General features: G+C 37.2%; 1 protein-coding gene across 4 annotated transcripts in view; it reads left to right on the forward strand.

The window, feature by feature from the left end:
- The window catches only part of DTNB (dystrobrevin beta), a 245,529-nt gene that overhangs the window by 59,633 nt on the left and 166,844 nt on the right, over positions 1-19,052 (forward strand). For all 4 annotated transcript variants that reach the window (XM_047853827.1, XM_047853828.1, XM_047853825.1 and 1 more), the window contains exons 5-6: positions 518-603; positions 12,327-12,481. In XM_047853827.1, coding sequence (XP_047709783.1) covers positions 518-603; positions 12,327-12,481 — 241 coding nt within the window. The remainder of the gene's footprint in view (positions 1-517; positions 604-12,326; positions 12,482-19,052) is intronic.

Below are 19,052 nucleotides of genomic sequence, written 5' to 3' on the forward strand. Positions count from 1 at the left end.
AACACATTGTAACGTAAGGTTGTCATAGTAAGAACAAAGATGAATGTACTATAAAACCTTTATAGCAGTGTGCACCCTGTGGGTTTCCTATATAACAATAAACTGTTGTTATCGTGCTAGAAGGGACACATTTCTGAATTATTCAAACCAGGTGGTGCCTCAGTTTTGAATACTAAAAACAACTCAGTTGTGGATTCAATGGGCTAAATTGATAGGAAATTTATTTCTGGTTCATCCATTTGGCCTCTGTCTACATAGCCAGTAGAAAATTCTTTACAGAATGTTTATAAAGCTCATTTCCAAATCATTCAGGTTAGTTTTAGCACTCTTTACCTAACATGCATGAGGCCTTAATTCTACAAAGGAAAAACAATCCAAGGTTTCTAAAAATTCAAGGTAATAATTGTAGAATATAATGGTAGGGGTGAATGTACTGGTTGCTTGATATTTAGTGATACATTTGATTAATGCTTTTGTGGTCCAGATAGCAATTGTTCTAATATAATTTATTTTGCAGTGAGGGCCGAGGCAAGTTGACCGTATTTTCAGTTAAAGCTATGTTAGCAACGATGTGTGGTGGAAAAATGCTGGACAAATTGAGATGTAAGTACTTTCATATTATTTGAAAGACTTTATTTTCCAATTAGGACCTTTAAACAGTTTTAAATGAATGTTGTCAGAATTTTGGATGATGCTGTAATGAACTTTTTTGTGTTTTTACTAGATCATTCCCTTTGTAACAACTGGGAACTGGCTCAGAATATGTCAGTTATGCCACCTACTGTTGAGATGGACAAATTGGTTGAATTAATTTGTTTAGTTTTTTGTTTTTTGTTTTTTGTTTTTTTTAGAATAAAGTAACAAAACTGAAGAGATTCAGAACAGGAACATGGACCTTAAAAAAGTCTTTTAAAAATGTTTCCTATGTTATTAAAAATTTTGCTTGCAGATGATTATGCTGATTACTTTTAGTTAGAAAAGAAATTTGATTATTTTTACCAGGTTTGGTTAAGATTAGCCCTTTAAAAAATAAGCTTATTCTTCATCAGAGGGTATTTGCTATGATTAAGCTTTTCCTTAGTACTTTAGACTGCAGCTCAGTTATTTAGAAATTTATAGTCTTTTTTTTTTTTTTTTTTAGTTATTGTTGCTAAGTCTTTTCTTACTGTTGGCCATTTTGTCATTTTACTGTTCCCTAAGTATACTGTAGGATTAAGTGACATCAAAGGAAGTGACATTCACAGTAATTTAATTTTGCTGCTTATGGTTTTCACTTATTCATTCATTAGATAGTTACTAACTGCCTGAGATATGCCAAACATCGTGCTAAGTGCTTTACATATATTTTCTCACTGAATGTTTAAAATTTCTTTGAGCAGCAGGTGGTATTTTCTCCATTTTACAGACAAGTTAACTAAGGGGGTAAAGCTGGGATTTCAACTCAGGCTGCTGAGCTTCTAGCCCTGCTCTAAGCTACTTTGTTGTCCTCCATATACTAATGCTGTGATGGGCGATGCACATACGATGCAGTACAAGGAGCAAAGTGCCATTCTACACGTAAGGAGCTCTGGCAGGTTTCAGGGAGGTGAGATTGAAGCTGTGGGTTTTGATGAAGTGTTGAGATACCCTGTGGATTGCTTTGTTGAAGAAACTGGGTCATTTGTCCAGTAGCATTTCTCATGGACTGGATTTTGATGATTGCATCCCTATGATGTTCCTTTGCGTCCTACATTTTTTGTTTTAATTAAAAGCTATAAATGCTTGGTTGGATTTAAACACAAGCTTTTGGGCAAGGTGACTTGATAGGTACCTTTGTCTTCTGTGCTTTTTCTTACATGTTACCATGGCATTGAAAGTTGGAAAGCTGGATGGCTCACTAGATATAGATATCAATATTCTAAAGAAAGGTCTTACATAGTATGTTTGGTCAGCTGTTAACGTGGTTTATCTTCATTTCAAAATCAGCGGCAATGTAAACCAAGATTTCAGTAGTAAAACTTCTAGTTTCATTAAAAACTCTTCTATGTATTTTTCACATGGTATCTCAAAATATTACTATTTGGGGCTGAAATTTCTTCATATTTTTTAATTCTAGCATGGTGTTTTTCTGAGACAGATAATACAATACGGATGAGATTATATTTCATTCAAACATAAAGGAAAAGAAAGTTGGAATTTTATCTTTCTCTTATTTTTTAAAGTTTATTTATATATTTTGAGAGAGAGAGAGAGCATGAGCAAGGGAGGGGCAGAGAGGGAGGGAGAGAGAGTATACCAGGCAGTCTCCATGCTGTCAGCACGGAGCCCAACTTGGGGCTGGAACTCACAAACTGTGAGATCATGACCTGAGCCAAAATCAAGAGTCAGATGCTCACCTGATTGAGCCACCCAGGAGCCCAAGGAATTTTATGTCTTTTTAAATGACGATGATACCAGGTAAAGAATATACATTGCTATCTTTATTAGTACTGGAGAAAGTGGCTGAAAATAGAAAATACATGATATAACTGCAGATTGTAGATGACTCTGGAGTCTTTCAGTTTCTGTGGTTAAGTCAGCTATATTTACATAGAACTGGAACGTGGCACATAGTAAATGCCAAAATTTTGCCAAATATCAATTGTTGCTGGAGTACTAAACTAACTGCAATTCCCTGTTGTAACTGCTAGTGAAAAAGTGCAAATTTTAGTATGATGTGAAATGTGGAAGGGATCCAGGTAATGGCAGGTTTTTCATTTGTTTTTAGGTGGCTTTCAAATTTCTTAGAGGAACACAAGTGATCATTATTTACACGGCACAAAAGTACACATGCTCAGGCCAATGTGACTTGTCACCGTATTCAGAATGCCAGATCATTGCACATCAGATATGGATTGATGAGATACCAACCCACACTAGGTCACTAATTACCATATTTGTGTTATGCAGATAGGTCTAAAGTATGGTTTCCTTATCTTCATGTTCAAAATTATAGTTTCTTTACCATCTGTAGTTCTGTTTCATTATTTTTATTGTACTATAATTATCTTCGCTTGAAAATGAGATGTTTAACATAAGTAAAACATTTCAGGTATTGAAGTCTGTCTCCACTTCTTAATTTTAATCATTCAGAGTGGAAACCACATTTATGTGGTCTATCACTCTTGTTTTAAACAGAGCTCACTGGTTATAATTTACATATTTTTCATAACTCAGAGATGTCATTGTCTGATGCATTTGGGGCTAATTCTGAGGCTCTGGGTTGTTTATCCCTTCTGATGTTTTCAGACAACTTTGCTTTCTCAAGTTCTTGAGCTTTTTGTTGTTGTGGTGGTGGTGGTGTGTGTGTGTGTGTCCCTTTTATCACTGGTAAACATGATAGGATTATCAGAGTATCAGTCTCTAGAAATCTTTCTTTGCTTCCGATTTACTTAAAAAAAATTTTTTTTAATGTTTATTTATTTTTGGGAGAGACAGAGTGTGAGTGGGGAAGGGGCAGAGACAGAGGGAGACACAGAATCCCAAGCCAGCTCCAGGCTCTGAGCTGGCAGCACAGAGCCCAATGCCGGGCTTAAACTCACAAACTGTGAGATCATGACCTGAGCTGAAGTTGGAAGCTTAACCAACTGAGCCACCCAGGTGCCCTGCTTCTGATTTACTTTTAATATGGACAAAACATAAGCAAACTTCTGAGCATTCTATTTAAGGTATGAATGTAAGTGATGACTCCTGTATTATGAGAGAAGTACTGGAGCTTTTGTAGTGTGATTGGCAGTTTGTCTGCTGTGAGAATCCTTTTCTCCTTGGTTTTCCAAGTCTCAGCTATGTCCTGCTTCGTTGAGAAGGCTGAATAACAGCTTAGGTAAAAGTGAGCTATAACACTATATTGTAATATCCAATGATATTTGACTATTCACTTTCCTTCTGTTTGTTCCGTTGACCTTTGTTCTCAGTTTCTCCATCTTCCTCCCATTAACTGCACTTTCTGTTTGTTACCTCTGTTAATGTTCCTTTTATTTATTTATTTTAAATGTTTATTATTTATTTTGAGAGAGAGAGCACATAGGAGTGCACGTAAGAGGTGGGAGGGGCAGAGAGAGAGAATCCCAAGCAGGCTCTGCACGGTCCTCGCAGAGCCCTACGTGTGGCTTGATCTCACAAACCTTGAGATCATTACCTGAGCCAAAATCCCAGAGTTGGACGTTTAACCGACTGAGCCACCCAGGTGCCAAATGTTAATGTTCTTTTTAAATTCAGTTTTCTAGGGGCGCCTGGGTGGCTCAGTCGGTTTAGGCGCCCGACTTTGGCTCAGGTCATGATCTCACGGTCCGTGAGTTCGAGCCCCGTGTTGGGCTCTGTGCTGACAGCTCAGAGCCTGGAGCCTGCTTCAGATTCTGTGTCTCCTTCTCTCTCTGACCCTCCCCCACTCATGCTCTGTCTCTCTCTGTCTCAAAAAAATAAACATTAAAAAAAATTAAAAAAAAAAAAAAATAAATTCAGTTTTCTAATTTATGGAATACACCTTAGTGTTTCTACTTTTCTTCCTTTTATTTTGATCTTTCTGCTTTTTCCCTTTTGTTTTAGATTTTTTTTTCCTATAATTTTCTCTCCCCCCTTTTTTGTTTGATATATTTTTTGTTTTTTTTATTTTAGTTTCAAGATAGCATTTAGAACAACTTAAACAATACTTGTACTTTTAGCTTGAAATATTTCTTGATTGGTTTTTTTCAGATCTCTCTTAAGAGAGTTTCTGTCTCCAGGTAATGTTCATTTATAGAAATAGTTCACTGTTATGGCCATTAGGGACTGTATCCTAGATTCACAGTTAACTGGGATCACATTCTAAATACCAGTGATTTATAATCAGAATACAGACTTTAATTATAAGCCTGATCAAAACTTAGTAATGTCAGAAACCCTAAAAATAACTCAGAGAACAAAACTTACAGACTGTAAAGCCTATTATTTATGAAATCATACTTGTCATTTAATTTATGGGATTTATTTACTTTGTCTAATTCTGCTGTTTGTTTTCTAGGAAATTTAGTCTCTTATTCAGACCTCATCTGTCTTGCATTAAAAGATAGGAGCAGATAATTTGGGGCTCCTGGGTGGCTCAGTCAGTGGAAGGTCCGACCCAGGATATTAGCTCAGGTCATGATCTCACGGTTTGTGAGCCTGTGTTGAGCTCTGTGCTGACGGTGCGGAACCTGCTTGGATTGTCTCCTTCCCTCTCTCTCTGCTCCTCCCCCACTCCTACTTTCTCTCTCTCTCTCTCAAAATAAATAAACATTAAAAAAAAGATAGGAGCAGATGATACATGTAATTTATATTTAAATTCTTTAAAAACCTGCCACTCCCATTTTGAATGACAGCCTAACAGAATGTATCAGGGAGGCTGTGAAAATATCCACATCCATTGACTCAGTCTGTTTCTTGAGTTTACCCTGAGGAATTAGTCAAGAGTGTGCCCTAAGTTTTATGTATATTTGTTATGACTTTTTTTTATAATATGTGAAAGCTTGAAACAGTTTTAGTGTCCAAAGCACAGAACCCAGTTACAGTCTGGGATACTTACATGATTGAATATAATGTCCTCAAATATGTGTTTCAGATCAAAATGCATAAATGTAATATAGTTTTAGGCAAAAATTTATTACGCACATAGAAAAAGAAATAATATGCCAAAATGATAACAAGCATTTTTTTCTGTGTTACAGCATAAAAATGCTTTTGTAATAAGAATAATTTATATTACTTTTGGTTTTGTGTGTTTCTGATATACCGCACTTTGAGTAGTCAGAGAAAAGATGGCCTGAGTGCTGATTATGCCCAGAACTGACAGTTCTCACCAACATTTCAATTGCTTGCTTCCTTCATATTTTACTAACAGCCTGTAGAGGGGCCATCCTTTGCAGTTCTAATGAAACAGATTCACTTGTTTAAAATTTAGCTTCCTCTGCAATAGTCTTTTTTTTTTTTTTTAATTTTTTTTTTTTTCAACGTTTTATTTATTTTTTTGGGACAGAGAGAGACAGAGCATGAACGGGGGAGGGGCAGAGAGAGAGGGAGACACAGAATCGGAAACAGGCTCCAGGCTCTGAGCCCGACGCGGGGCCCGAACTCACGGACCGCGAGATCGTGACCTGGCTGAAGCTGGACGCTTAACCGACTGCGCCACCCAGGCGCCCCTGCAATAGTCTTTTAACTGCCTGTCACTGCATAGTTATCCTGGCTGGTTTCTATTAACCATCCTTTCTCATCATTAGATGGAAATGACAGTTTAATTTGAATGAATGATGCCCACATTTGCATTTCTCATATAACCAAAATGTTCTAGAACTGGAAGCAAGTAAGAGATAAGTCCTAAATCAATGTTTTGTCAAAAGGGAGGCCTAGAGGGGTGCCTGGGTGGCTCAGTTGGTTGAGCGTCCAACTTTGGCTCAGGTCATAATCTCGCGGCTCTGTGAGAGTTCAAGCCCCGCGTCGGGCTCTGTGCTGACAGCTCAGAGCCTGGAGCCTGCTTCTGCTTCTGTGTCTCCCTCTCTCTCTACCCCTAACCCACTTGCATTCTGTCTCTGTCTCTCTCAAAAATAAGTAAACATTAAAAAAATTTTTTTTTTTAAAGGGAGGCCTAGAGACTTGTCTAAGGTAGTTCCTGGCTGAGTCAGCACTAGAGGTCCAAGGCATTCAGACTCCATCCTCTAGCCTCACTCTGACTTAATGAATGCTGTAGGACTGTTCATGAGTTTGGGAATAAAATATTCATTTGGATTTGGTTACATACAGGTATTTATAAATATACAGATGTGTATACATGTTTTTGTGGGTTAGATTACTCAATTGGTAGAAAGATGACAGGCGGTGAGAATCATTTGCCAGGGAAAGCTAACATATGAAAGAAAATGGCATTCTGTTTATAGACTTGACTCTTTATTGTAAACAACCCTATCATCTTGCAGAAGTGTATGATTGGTTATATGGGGAGAAAAAGAGTGGATAGATGCAATGAGTAAAACCAGGGTCGTTATCGCCAGAATAAAAGGTTGAAACAGATGTGATGATGGTAGAATAGTAGAATTATTTTGCCATTACACAAAAGACAAAATTTTTTTTAAATTTATTTATTTATTTTTCAGAGAGCGTGCACGCGTGAGAGAGAGCATGGAAGGGGCAAAGAGAGGGAGAGTGAGAGAATCCTAAGCAGGTCCTGCGCGATCAGTCCGGAGCTTGATGTGTGGGGTTCAGACTCACCAACTGTGAGATCATGACCTGAGCTGAAATCTGGAGTCAGCTATTTAACTGACTGAGCCACTCAGGCAGCCCCAGAATATTTTTTAAAGTGTGTATACATATACATTTAGGGACTTGATTGTGGGTTTTTCACAAGGGAGAAAGCCTACATTTTAATCTGGAAACATCTAATGGGGAATTAGCATAGCTTTTTTCAGAGGTATATAAATAGAAAAAGAATTACTGGGGAAATTAACCAGTGTTCTGGGAAGTAATTTAGTCCCTTAATGCCGAAGGGTTGAGGGCTTTAATTAGAGGACTAGTTTAATTTTTTATTAAATTTTATTGTCTCTTTTTTAATGTTTATTTATTTTGAGAGAGAGGGAGAGAGAGCATGCCTGAGCATGCAAGTCCGGGAGGGGCAGAGAGAGGGAATCCCAAACAGGCTCTGTGCTTATAGCACAGAGCCCAGTGTGGGACTTGATGTCACCAATGATGAGATCATGATCTGAGCCAAAATCGAAATCAGACCCTTAACTGACTAAAGCCACCCAGGCTCCCTGCTCTTACTACTTTGGTGAGATCTTTGTATTTGTATATAGTAAATCACAGTAACTTCACTCATTGTTATGCTCCATTTAAGATTAAAAAAAATTTGCAGTACTTTTTTACTGTTTTTCTTACAGATCAAAGAAGCCTAATCTTTAAAAAAAAAAAAAAAACTTTGTAAATCAATAACTCAAGCAATAATAAGTTAACTTCACTGTGCCTTCAATTTGGGGGGTCTGGCAGTATTTCTCTTATTAAATCAAACAAAGAAACATGTTCTGGTTCTCTTATAATTGTAACATGGCCCAATTAAGTGATAATTTCTTTTTTAGTGAATTTTTAAAAAATTTACTCTGAATGTATTATAGGACATAGTAACTAAGTATAATAGAAAATAATACTTTTTTGAGGGTAAGGTTGGTCATTTTATTGTCAGTTATTTCCTTTGTTACTCTGAATGAGTTAGGTATAGATGTGTCAGTGCGAGTATATACACGGATGTTTTTGTAACTGTGAAGCTGTAGATACGTGTATTAATGTGCTGGGCAGCTAAAGTTTCTGGTCTTGGATATTTCCACCATTTAGTTAGCGGGTAGAACTTAATAACTTGCTAATTTATCAGTTATTGAATACCTTGAGTGGCAACAGAAAACTTAACCAACAGTGGCTTGAACACATGGGGATGTATTTTTCTCATGTAAAATTAAGTCCAAAGGCAGGTAGGTCAAAGTTGGTACCATGAGTTAAGGATGTCATCAAAGACTCAGGTCCCATCCTCTCGTCCTGCTCTGCCATATGGCTTTCCTCCTTACGTTCATAACATGACCGCTGCATGCCAGGCCGCACGTTCTCATTCGAAGCAGAGAGAAGAAAGAAGTGCCTCTCTCAGGAAAGCAGAAGCCTTCCCAGAAATCCACTTTAGAGTTACCTTGTACAAGAGAGACTGGGAAGTCGTTTTTCAAGTGGAGCACATTGCCATTCTCATCACCGTCAGGGTTCAGTTGGGGAGCAGCAGGGGAAGGTAGATACTAAGTAGTAGGCACGTTGCCACATCCCATATCGACCCTTTGTTTTCGTTCAGATTTAATGAATGATTATTTTCCTCATAAGACTAGCACCCAGCTATTTAAAAATGAAGTTAGGGGTGCCTGGGTGGCTCAGTTGGTTGGGCGTCTGACTTCAGCTCAGGTCATGATCTTGCGGTCCATGAGTTTGAGCCCGGCGACGGGCTCTGTGCTGACAGCTCAGGGTCTGGAGCCTGCTTCGGATTCTGTGTCTCCCTCTGTCTCTGCCCCTCCCCTGCTTGTGCTCTGTCTCTCTCTCGCACTCTCTCTCTCTCTCAAAAATAAACATGAAAAAAAAATCTTTAAAAAAATAAAATAAATACATAATAAATAAATAAAAATGAAGTTACTATGGTCTCCCCTCCTTCAAAGGGCATCAGTTTTTCACATAATTGGCAACATCTTCAAAGCTCTGTATCTGTAGTCCTGAGCTGTGGCCCAGTACTCCGGTTCTAACTACCTGCAGGATGGTTCTGCCTGGACATTTGCTGATTGGTTCAAATACACTTATGTGCAAAGATAAATATTTGTATCTTCAGGGGTTTTTTTTGTTTTGTTTTGTTTTTTAGTCAGGGTTGTCATTTTCCCAAACTGGAAACTTAGAATAATAACCCTAACTTCTTAAATTCCTTTATTCCCTAATCCAGTTTGCCATCAGCAGGGGTTTCCTGCATTGAAATGTCTTGGAGGTGACCCCCCGCCCCCGACCTTACTGTCACTACTGAAGTTCACACACTCGCTACCTCATTTGTGCCTCCTCCACAAGGTTTTGTAGCTGATTTCCCCAGTCCTGTTCTTCCTTTTTTATCCATTCTCCTGGTCACTAACAGTCTCATTTTACAGAAACTTAGCTTTCTAAATATCTTTTCCCTTCGTAAGAGTTTTTAAACCAAATTCAAAGTGATTTCCTCTTTCAAAGTTTTCTTTCATGCCAGATACGTTTCTTATTCTGTCTTTATTTCCCTTTATTTCTCAATCTAAATTGTCTCTCACTGAAGAATGTAGTACACTGTTTCAGTACACTGTTTCCTGCTTTACCTCCCCCCCCCCCCCCCAAAAAAAAAGATAACAAATTCCTGCCATAGACACTTGCCTCCTCTTCTCTGGTTGTGTCTCCCAGCCCCCACCTCCAACCTCTTTTGACCTCATCATTCTATACCTTTCAAGGCCTAGCTTCTAATTCCTTTCTTTTAGAACTTCCCTGACAGTTACTGCCTATGTGTTTTGTAACTATTCTAAACTGCATTTTGAAGAAGTGTGGTGTGGTGGAGTCAGGGAAGTGTAACTTTAAATCTTGACTTAGTTACTTACCAACTTCTTAACCCTAAGCAACTTAACCTTTCTAAGCTAGTTTCCTTATCTATAAAATTTAAATAATTATGTGTACACACGTACACCTTTTTGTGAGAGTAAAATGAGGTATTGTTTAGTAATGTATAAGGCACTTAGTATTAGGGATTGTTGCTTGAAAACAAAAACCCAGGATAATAGTGTCTTAAACAAAGCTGAAGTTTATTTTTTTTTTTATATAAAAGAAGTCCAGGATTAGGTAGTCCAAGGCTGATGTGGTATTTCATCTGGGACCCAGGCTTTCTCTACCTTTGTTTTCTACCATTCGAGTGCATGACTTCTGTAACAAAATCACAATTACCACATAGTCCAAGGTGGCTGTTGGAGCTCCAGCCATCATAACTACATTTCAGATAGCAAAAGGAGGAAGAGGATAAGGAAAGAAGGGCCTGATTTCCAGCTTAGTCAGCTTTCTTTAACCAACCTTCCTGGAAGTCCCTCATAACCCTTCTGCTTATAGTCTCATTGGCTACCACTTAGTCACATGACCATGACTTGCTAAAAGGAGGCTGTAAGTTTTAATCTCTTAGTGGGGTGCATTGCTGTACAAAATAAAATTAGTGTTCTATTACTAGTAGAAACGAGGATAATTAATTTTGGGTGGCTACAGGCAGCCTCAGCCATGGTTACAACCTGTTGTGGTGCTTGACAAATAGGCTTAACAGGCATCTTTATGTCTCTGTTCTTTCTGTTCCACTTAGTGTCAATTTAACACTTAATTCTTCTTTGCTTCATATGTATCTTTTTTTTTTTTTCAGCTACACTGAAAGTTTCTTGGGGGATAAAGACCCCCATCATACTTCTTTGTTGTGTTTCATAACACCTAGCAGAATGCTTGGCACTTGGGCCACATAGAAGGAACTTAGTATTTGTTTGTTAATTAATTGATTTTATCTTCCACTAGGATTGTAGTTCTTTTAGCCTCTCATTGAATCTCCCCACCCGCCATGAGTATTTAATACTTTTTCTCCAGCTACAAACTAACAGCTATTTAGAGAGCATGTATTGTAGATTTTCATTCCTTTGATACTTTCTTGTTTTTTAATGTTAATGTTTTTTAAAAGTTACTCTGTGGAGTTGATAATTTAACATTTTATCTTTCTTTAGTTAATATATTTCAAATGTATTTTTTTTTCCTACACCTAGTGCTTCAGGATAAATACCTCGAATTAAACCTAAAGAATAATGCATATATAACATATCAATTACATATATATCTGTTCTATACTTATTAATTATGTATAGAATCTGACTTTTTAAAATGCCACACTTGGCAGGGCCTCAGGAAACGATTTTTCTGTGCATGTTTAACTCACCCATTTGTTTATAAGGAAGCTCAATACTTTGAAAAAAAGCTTAGGTCACATTTCTCTGACACATTGATTTTGAGCTGCTGGTGATTTTTCTTTTTCTCCCCGACTATGGATGAGAAGAGAGGAAGAACTAACTGGAGAGAGAAGACTCTCTCTAAGAAGATAAAGAAATAGTATTACTAGAAATTTCTTTCCCATCTGCTTGAGTCAGACTTTATGGTAAAAATAAGATCTTATAGTATCAAAGTATCTTGGGGTAGAAGAATTTATAGGAGTTCTTTTTATTCTACTTTGGAACTCACTGAATGGAATATTTTAAATATGTTTTATGCTTCCTTCAAATTTATTCCTTCACAGGAATACATTACATTAGTAGCATATGAATATATAAATATAATGCAGTTTCATACCCCCAAATCAATATGCTAATATATTCATAAACCCAAGCATGTATATGTCTTATATAAACACATACATAAATGCTAAGAGATAAAGGTATGTTGCTACAAATTCTTCTTGGAACAAAGTTTGTTATAAATAAAATAAAAAGTATATATCATTCAGTTATGTACACTCAAAAAGAGGAGGTAGGTAGACATACATGAATGGTTATTGGGTTTAATATTTAGGTAGATATTAAGTGGGTGGGAGAGAGGGCTGGGCAGTAAAGGAACTATACAATGTTAATAAGAAGGAGAACACATATTAACTAAAAATCATAATAGCTTTATGGTACTTTTTAATGGTACTTTTTGACCAGTATACAAATAACATAGAGTCATTTATAAAAAGTTTATATTTCTTTCTAGTTTGACTTTATTTGGTTTTGTTCTCATAGATGTTTTCTCCCAGATGTCAGATTCCAATGGCTTAATGATATTTAGCAAGTTTGACCAGTTTCTGAAGGAAGTTCTGAAGCTCCCAACAGCTGTCTTTGAAGGGCCATCTTTTGGTTACACAGAGCACTCAGTCCGCACCTGTTTTCCACAGCAGGTAAGGACAGTTTTGTAGAATCTAGGACTAGAAGAGCACTCATCCATCCCTCCGCCCTTTATTAGATTTCACCAGATTGCTTCTAGTCTAGGGACATAAAGCCTTGGGTAGAGGAGGGAAAAGAGCTTTAAGTGGGAGGGGTGTGAAAAAGAGGGCAGACAAAAAATTCACCTACGAATTCTGGTTTGGGGGAGAGGGGAGTCTTTTCTGGAAAATGGTAACATATGTAAAATTTTAAATTACCAACATTTTAAAGAAAAATGTTGAAGATGAAGTGTTTATATTATTGCTACTGGACATATATTACTTGCCTGAATGAGTTCTTTCAACTGTGAAATAGAAGAATTTTGGCATAAAACTGTATACAATACTGGGCCATTGTTTTCTCAGCACCAAAGACAAGGAATGCTACACAGCTCTCAGCTGCCAGCTCAAAATCTCTCGAGGGTACACTCTCATTTTCATGTGAAGAAACGATAGACTGGGTTTCCTCTTTATTTGTGAGTGTCCTTGTGTGATCCTGCCCTAGAGATTGTATGTGTGAATTCCTGAGATCTTAACTGTGTCTCAGGGGTCTCAGAGCAGAGTGGATGCTGGCAGTAGCTCCATTTGTGCAGGTAGACATGAGGTAAAAGGAGCTTCATGCTAAGCTTAGAAAGTTCTGGAAAGGGGGGAATTACTGAAAAATCTGTGTTAAAACTAATGAGTAAAAGATTAATGGAAGTAGGATATTGACATAGTCTGAAAGTATCTCCTCATAAGATGTTTATTTTTTATTTAAAAATTTTATTTATTAAAGAGAGAGAGTGCATGCATGTGTGCTCAAGCAGGAGAGGGGCAGAGAAAAGGATCCCAAGCAGGCTCTGTGCTGTCAGTGCAGAACCCGACGTGGGGCTCAATCCCATGAACTGCAAGATCATGGCCTGAGCCGAAATTAAGGATTGGATGCTCAACTGACTGAGCCCCACCATAAGATGTTTATTAATTATGAAAGGAAATGTAGTAACATTAGAAAGTTACTATGTTGCAATAGAGAAACCTGTCAGATTGACATTAACCGAGTGATCAAAGTCCCTGTCACCAGCGAAGGGACAGACTGATATCCTTGCCTCCTGAGCGGATGCACCAAGATGTACCCAGTATCACTGTTGTGGTACTTGGGCCAGAAAAGCACAGCCTGAGTCTCCTCTTCCTTTTTTTTTTTTTTTTTCCCCATTTTTTTATGTTTGGTTTTATTTTTTACAGTTTTATTGAGATGTAATTCACATATAACATTGTAAAAGCTTAAGGTGTACAACATAATGATTTGAGATTTGTATATCTTGCAAAACATTTATCACAATAAGTTTATTAACATCTGGCCTGAGTCTCATCTTGAGGAACCATCTGACAAACCCAACTGAAGATAGTTCTACAAAATAACTGGCCTATACACTTTAAGAATGTCCAGGTCATGAAAGACAAAAAAAAAAAAAAACCCCAAAAAACAAAAACCTGTTCCAGGTTACAGGAATCTAAAGAGATAAGAAAAACCCAATGCAGTTTATGATCCAGGGTTTCCTTTTTGTTATAAAGGACATTGTTGGGACAATTGAAAAAATCTGAATACGTTTTGTAGACTAGATAGTAGTATTTTGTTATTAAATGTTAATTTCCTGATTTTGATATTTGTATTAAATTATGTGAGAAAATAACCTTGTTTTTAAGAAATATAGGTATTTAATTTAAGGGCATCTCTTCTGCAGTGCTAACATTTGAGAAATCTTGGTAAATGGGGAATTTTTTTGTAATCTTATGATCTTTCTAGAAGTCTGAAATTATTTAAAAATAAAAAGTTAACACATAAAAACAACAAATCTAAAAGTTTGAGAACTGAAAGAACATCGTAAACCAGATCCTCCTGATCTGTGATACTTTGATTCACAAAAGAAGCAAAAACAAACACACACATACCTTTTTTTTCTTTTACATTTAAAGTTAAGAATTCATATTTATTTGAACTCAGACTTTCAAACACTATTTTGTAATTTGTTTAGAGATTACTCATTAGCTTTAGCACCGAAAGTGGCACCCATAATACTGGTGAGTTATTTTTAGTAAGTTCTGAGGAGATGTTCTTCCAAATTTGTACATACTTTGGCTTATTGTTTTTGTGGAAATTTGCCTCTACGCATACCTTATCTCTTTCTCACTATAAATGACAATATCAGCTTTTAGCATAAAAGCTGAAAATAGCTAAAAATAGCTGAAAAAAGCTAAAAGATAGCTCTGTGCTTCATTTTATTCTAGTATAGTTTGCGTTTTCCCCATAAATATGCATTTCTAAATGAGATGAGGCTTTCCATACATATGTTGGTACAGGAATGTCCTTCAGGTATTAAAATGCCCTGAAGCGATGTGAGGATGAGTGTGATAAAGAAACTACAAACATTTTCCATTGATTTTAATTTATTTTTTAAGTAGGCTTCATGTCCATTGTGGAGCCCACTGTGGGGCTTGAACTCACAGCTGTGAGAACTGAGTTGAGATCAAGAGCCAGATGTTCAACTGACTGAGCTACACAGGGGCCCCAGACAGTTTTCACTTAGAATTCCTCTCGGTGCTACTGCTTTAGTAGTACCATTACATTAAACGGTTGCCCCCACAATACTCTGGGGTAATCATATCTGATGTACGTGTGGCTTTTCACACAAGATACTTCCTGGAGGTCAGGCTAAAACTTGATCAAGTCCTGGAATGCTACTGTTAAGTAAAGTGTGTCAGAATGAATGGGGAAGGGAATTTATACAAAGAAGTGTCTGTGAAGAGTAACATCTGACCAGTGGATGGCAGTTACATGGGGTTTTAAACCTGAAGTAACCTTTGATCTGATTGTAACGTGAGTACTATAATGAGAATCTAGTACTGGAACAACAGTTTAAAATGTTGAAGAATATACAGAAATTTCCAGCTGTTAATCCTAGGAGTGCTATCTAGGATTCTCCAGATCACCTTATGCCTTTATTGTGAGGCTTTTGAACTTACAGCTTGGCTGTTGCTTCTTATCTGCCTCTGATTCCTATAAAAAACTCAGTCTGTGCTTTGGTATGTGCCAAATTTGAAAAAGTCAGAGCAGCATCTCAGGCTAGAGGAAACTTGAGCTTTCCGTGGTCTGTAAAGATGGCCCAAAAAAGGACCCTCAAAAGAAAAACTACTGATAGAATGACCAAAAATATGAGACTTTGGACAGAGGTTCATGCAGCAAGAGTTAAGTCCAATGAGTTTTGGGTTTCTTTTTGAAAATGGGCTTTTCCCATATGGTTTATTTTCCTACCTATGTGTTTTTTAACACGAGTTAACTTACCCACCATCAGATAGCGAGAGAACAGGGTCAGAGTAAAGTGGAAATTGCTCTGTTGACTCACGTGCAGTTTTCCCAGCATATTAACGTTCTGGGCTGAGCAAACAAGTGATCACAATGAAAGAGAATGTAGGACTGTTTTAAGAAAGAAGTGGGAAACCTGCAGAAGTACCTTTCTCTGGTGAAAGAAGCGGCTGGTTTGCAGGATTCATGAACTGCTTCACTTTCTGGAGTATTATGGGGTGAAACTGTGGATGCACAAGAAAGACGTGTGAAGACATTGTTTTTAGGACCCCTCACACCTGTGCTACAAAAATTGATTGATGGAGTTAGCTATTCCCCGGAGCCCGTATTTAGTTTTGATAAAATTGATCTGTCTTAGAAGTTGTATGCCCTTATTATAAAGAAGGGAAAAAATGTCTCAGGACTTAGGACTGAAATGTATCATCTGATAGTGACCGTGTTGGCAGTGCCTGTGAGAGATTTAATTGTGCTATTAATGTTGCTATTGTTTTGTTAGTCCTCTGTTTACAAGGTGGCATCTGTTTTTAGGTTTGTGCCAACCCTGTTTTTTCTCACATACCTTATTTTTTAAATCCACTGCTTTGCAGTATGCAGCTTTTCAGTGATGTCTGCATTGCATTACAGGAGAAATTCTTGAATTTTTCAAGTGATGTGAAGAGAATTACATATTTCTCTATTTTAATATAGCTTGAATTCTTTTTTAAAAAACAATTTTGCCTGCTTTTCACAAACAGACCCCCAAAAAGATGTTGGACTTAACATAGTTTTAAAAACACAACAAATATTAAAGGCATTTATAAGCTAATTCAGCAGAACACATCCACTGGAATAGCTAAAATTCAGACTGACAACTAATGTTGGTGAAGGTTTGGAGCAACTAGAACTCTCATACGAGCCACTTTGGAAGATGCTCTGGTGGTTTCTTATAAACCTCAATATCAAAGATTCTTTTATCAGTTTCATAAGCATCTGAGGTGTCCGTAATAAACCACTGGAGTGAAGTTAATTCAAGAAATAGTATGCCTGAAATTTGCTTCAAAATATTCCAGACTGAAGGAATGGTGAAGGCATAAATTAAAATTAGTCATTATTGAGAATTGTTGAAGCTGGCTAACAAGCATATTATACTATTCTCTCTACTTTGGTATATTTTAAAATTTTTAGAAAAAATCTAGCTGTTTATTTGTGCTAATGATTATTGTCTGTATAAAGCACAGTGTTAACATAGCACCTCAAGGCTAATATTTTGGTGGGTAGGCCAGGTGTATTGATTTTTCAGTGTTTGTAAACTAACAAACTGACTTTAGAGACTTAAAAGTTATTAAAAAACAAGCCGTGAGTATGTTAAATCTCTCCCCAATTTTTCTAAACTTCAGAGTTTAAGGATGAGTTCTGTTTCTCCTTAAAAAGATGATTGCTATTTGTTGTGCTATTTATTTTTTAGGTTCATATTGACTTTAGTTTGAAGTGTTCAGTCCACCCTGCAGAGGATGTTAAACTTGATGTCCGTCTTTATGGAAGACTGAATGAGTAGGGGAGAGAGGGAGATGGGAAGGGAGCGGTGCTCTTTCACTGGGTGTTGCGGGACTCTCCGTGATTCACAGGGAGGCAGGCAGTGGGTAGAGATGGGATTACATTATCACCAGTGGATTTTTCGGAACAGCAACAGTATTTCTTGTGCCTGGAGATGTCCTCTGGCTATGCTTTGATCCGCATATCCTCTTCTGCTACGTGCCAAAATGACTTTTCTCCCCGCTCCGTCTTTGAAGTGAGACATTTTCTGGATGTTCTGACTTTGTTTTCCTGGACGTTGTATAAAGTTTGGTAAGAATTACCTGGTGTGTGTATATGTGTATTTCATAGGAATTCCAGTTAAGCAGATTTTACAATCTCCATCAGCAGTCCCTCATTACCAAGATAATCTAGTTGGGTAATTACCATGTTTCATTGATTTGAAGACACTCTTTCACACCTTACCATCTCTGATATCCAGGTACCTCATACAGACAATAATATCTTACAGTTGCACTTGGCCAGTAGTTATGATGGGTTGTCTTTTCTTGCACATGTGTGAACTTGGTCAGAGCTGTTCCTGTTGTCACTTCAGCTGAATTATGTCCATATTTGGTCCTGCGTGTGCTGTCATTTCAAATGATATTAGCTCTCACTGAAATGCCAATAACCCCTGACCTTCTTTCTCTCCAACAGAAGCCCTCATATTTCATATCCCAGATAAAATAGCCCTTCTTCTTTGATGCTCTGAATCTTTCACTGTAGGATTAATTGTTCCTCTTCTGCATTCCCATGGCGTGTTATATCTAGTTCACTTATGCCCTGAAGGGATACACCTTGATCTTCTTCAACTTTATATCCCCATGACTAACAGTGTCTGGAAAATGATTGATGCTTACTAGAGATTTGTTGGATTATATGATTTAAATCAAATATGGCATGAGAAAGTGTCTTGGTTTGAATTCTAACTGAAAGCTTAAATCTCATGGATGTATCTGAAACCTTGTTGTTGTTTTCATTGATATTTTTATTCTGTGATTTTCTCAAATGAAACAGTCTTTGCAGTGAGGAAAATATAGTATTTCAGAAGTACTGAAGTTTTCCCCATTTTTTAACCATAATAAATAAAATCATCTCTAACAAAGAGCACAGCAGGGGTGCCTGGGTAGCTCAGTCCGTTGAGCGTCCAACTTTGGCTCGGGTCATGATCTCACAGTTTGTGAGTTCAAGCCCCACATTGGGCTAGCTGCTTGTCAGCACAGAGCCTGCTTCAGATCCTCTGTCCCTCCCCTGCTTGTGCTCTTTCTTTGTCTCCCAAAAATAAACATCAAAAAAAGAGCACAGCAGCATGATATTGTTATGTCATTACAAAGTACTTTAATTTTTCAAGTTCAAAATAAATTTGTGATATGGTCAAATTCAGTGTCTGATAATAATCAAAAGGCTGACCCCATAGCACTGGTCCTATAACCAGTTAATTTATGTTTGTCCTGGTCAGAAAAAAATATTTTTAACTCTACACAAAAGTTTGTATAAAAATATTTTAATCTAGAAGACTTTTAAAACATTTTTAAAAATGTTTCAGGTTTGTTAACCGTATGTCATTCATGGTTTTACTGATTACCAAGTAAGTCAGAGCAATGAATAAGAAATACTTACCTGTTGGGGAACGTGGATGGCTCAGTTGGTAGAGCA

Source organism: Prionailurus viverrinus, chromosome A3 (assembly GCF_022837055.1).
Source record: "Prionailurus viverrinus isolate Anna chromosome A3, UM_Priviv_1.0, whole genome shotgun sequence".
Taxonomy (NCBI): Eukaryota; Metazoa; Chordata; class Mammalia; order Carnivora; family Felidae; genus Prionailurus; species Prionailurus viverrinus.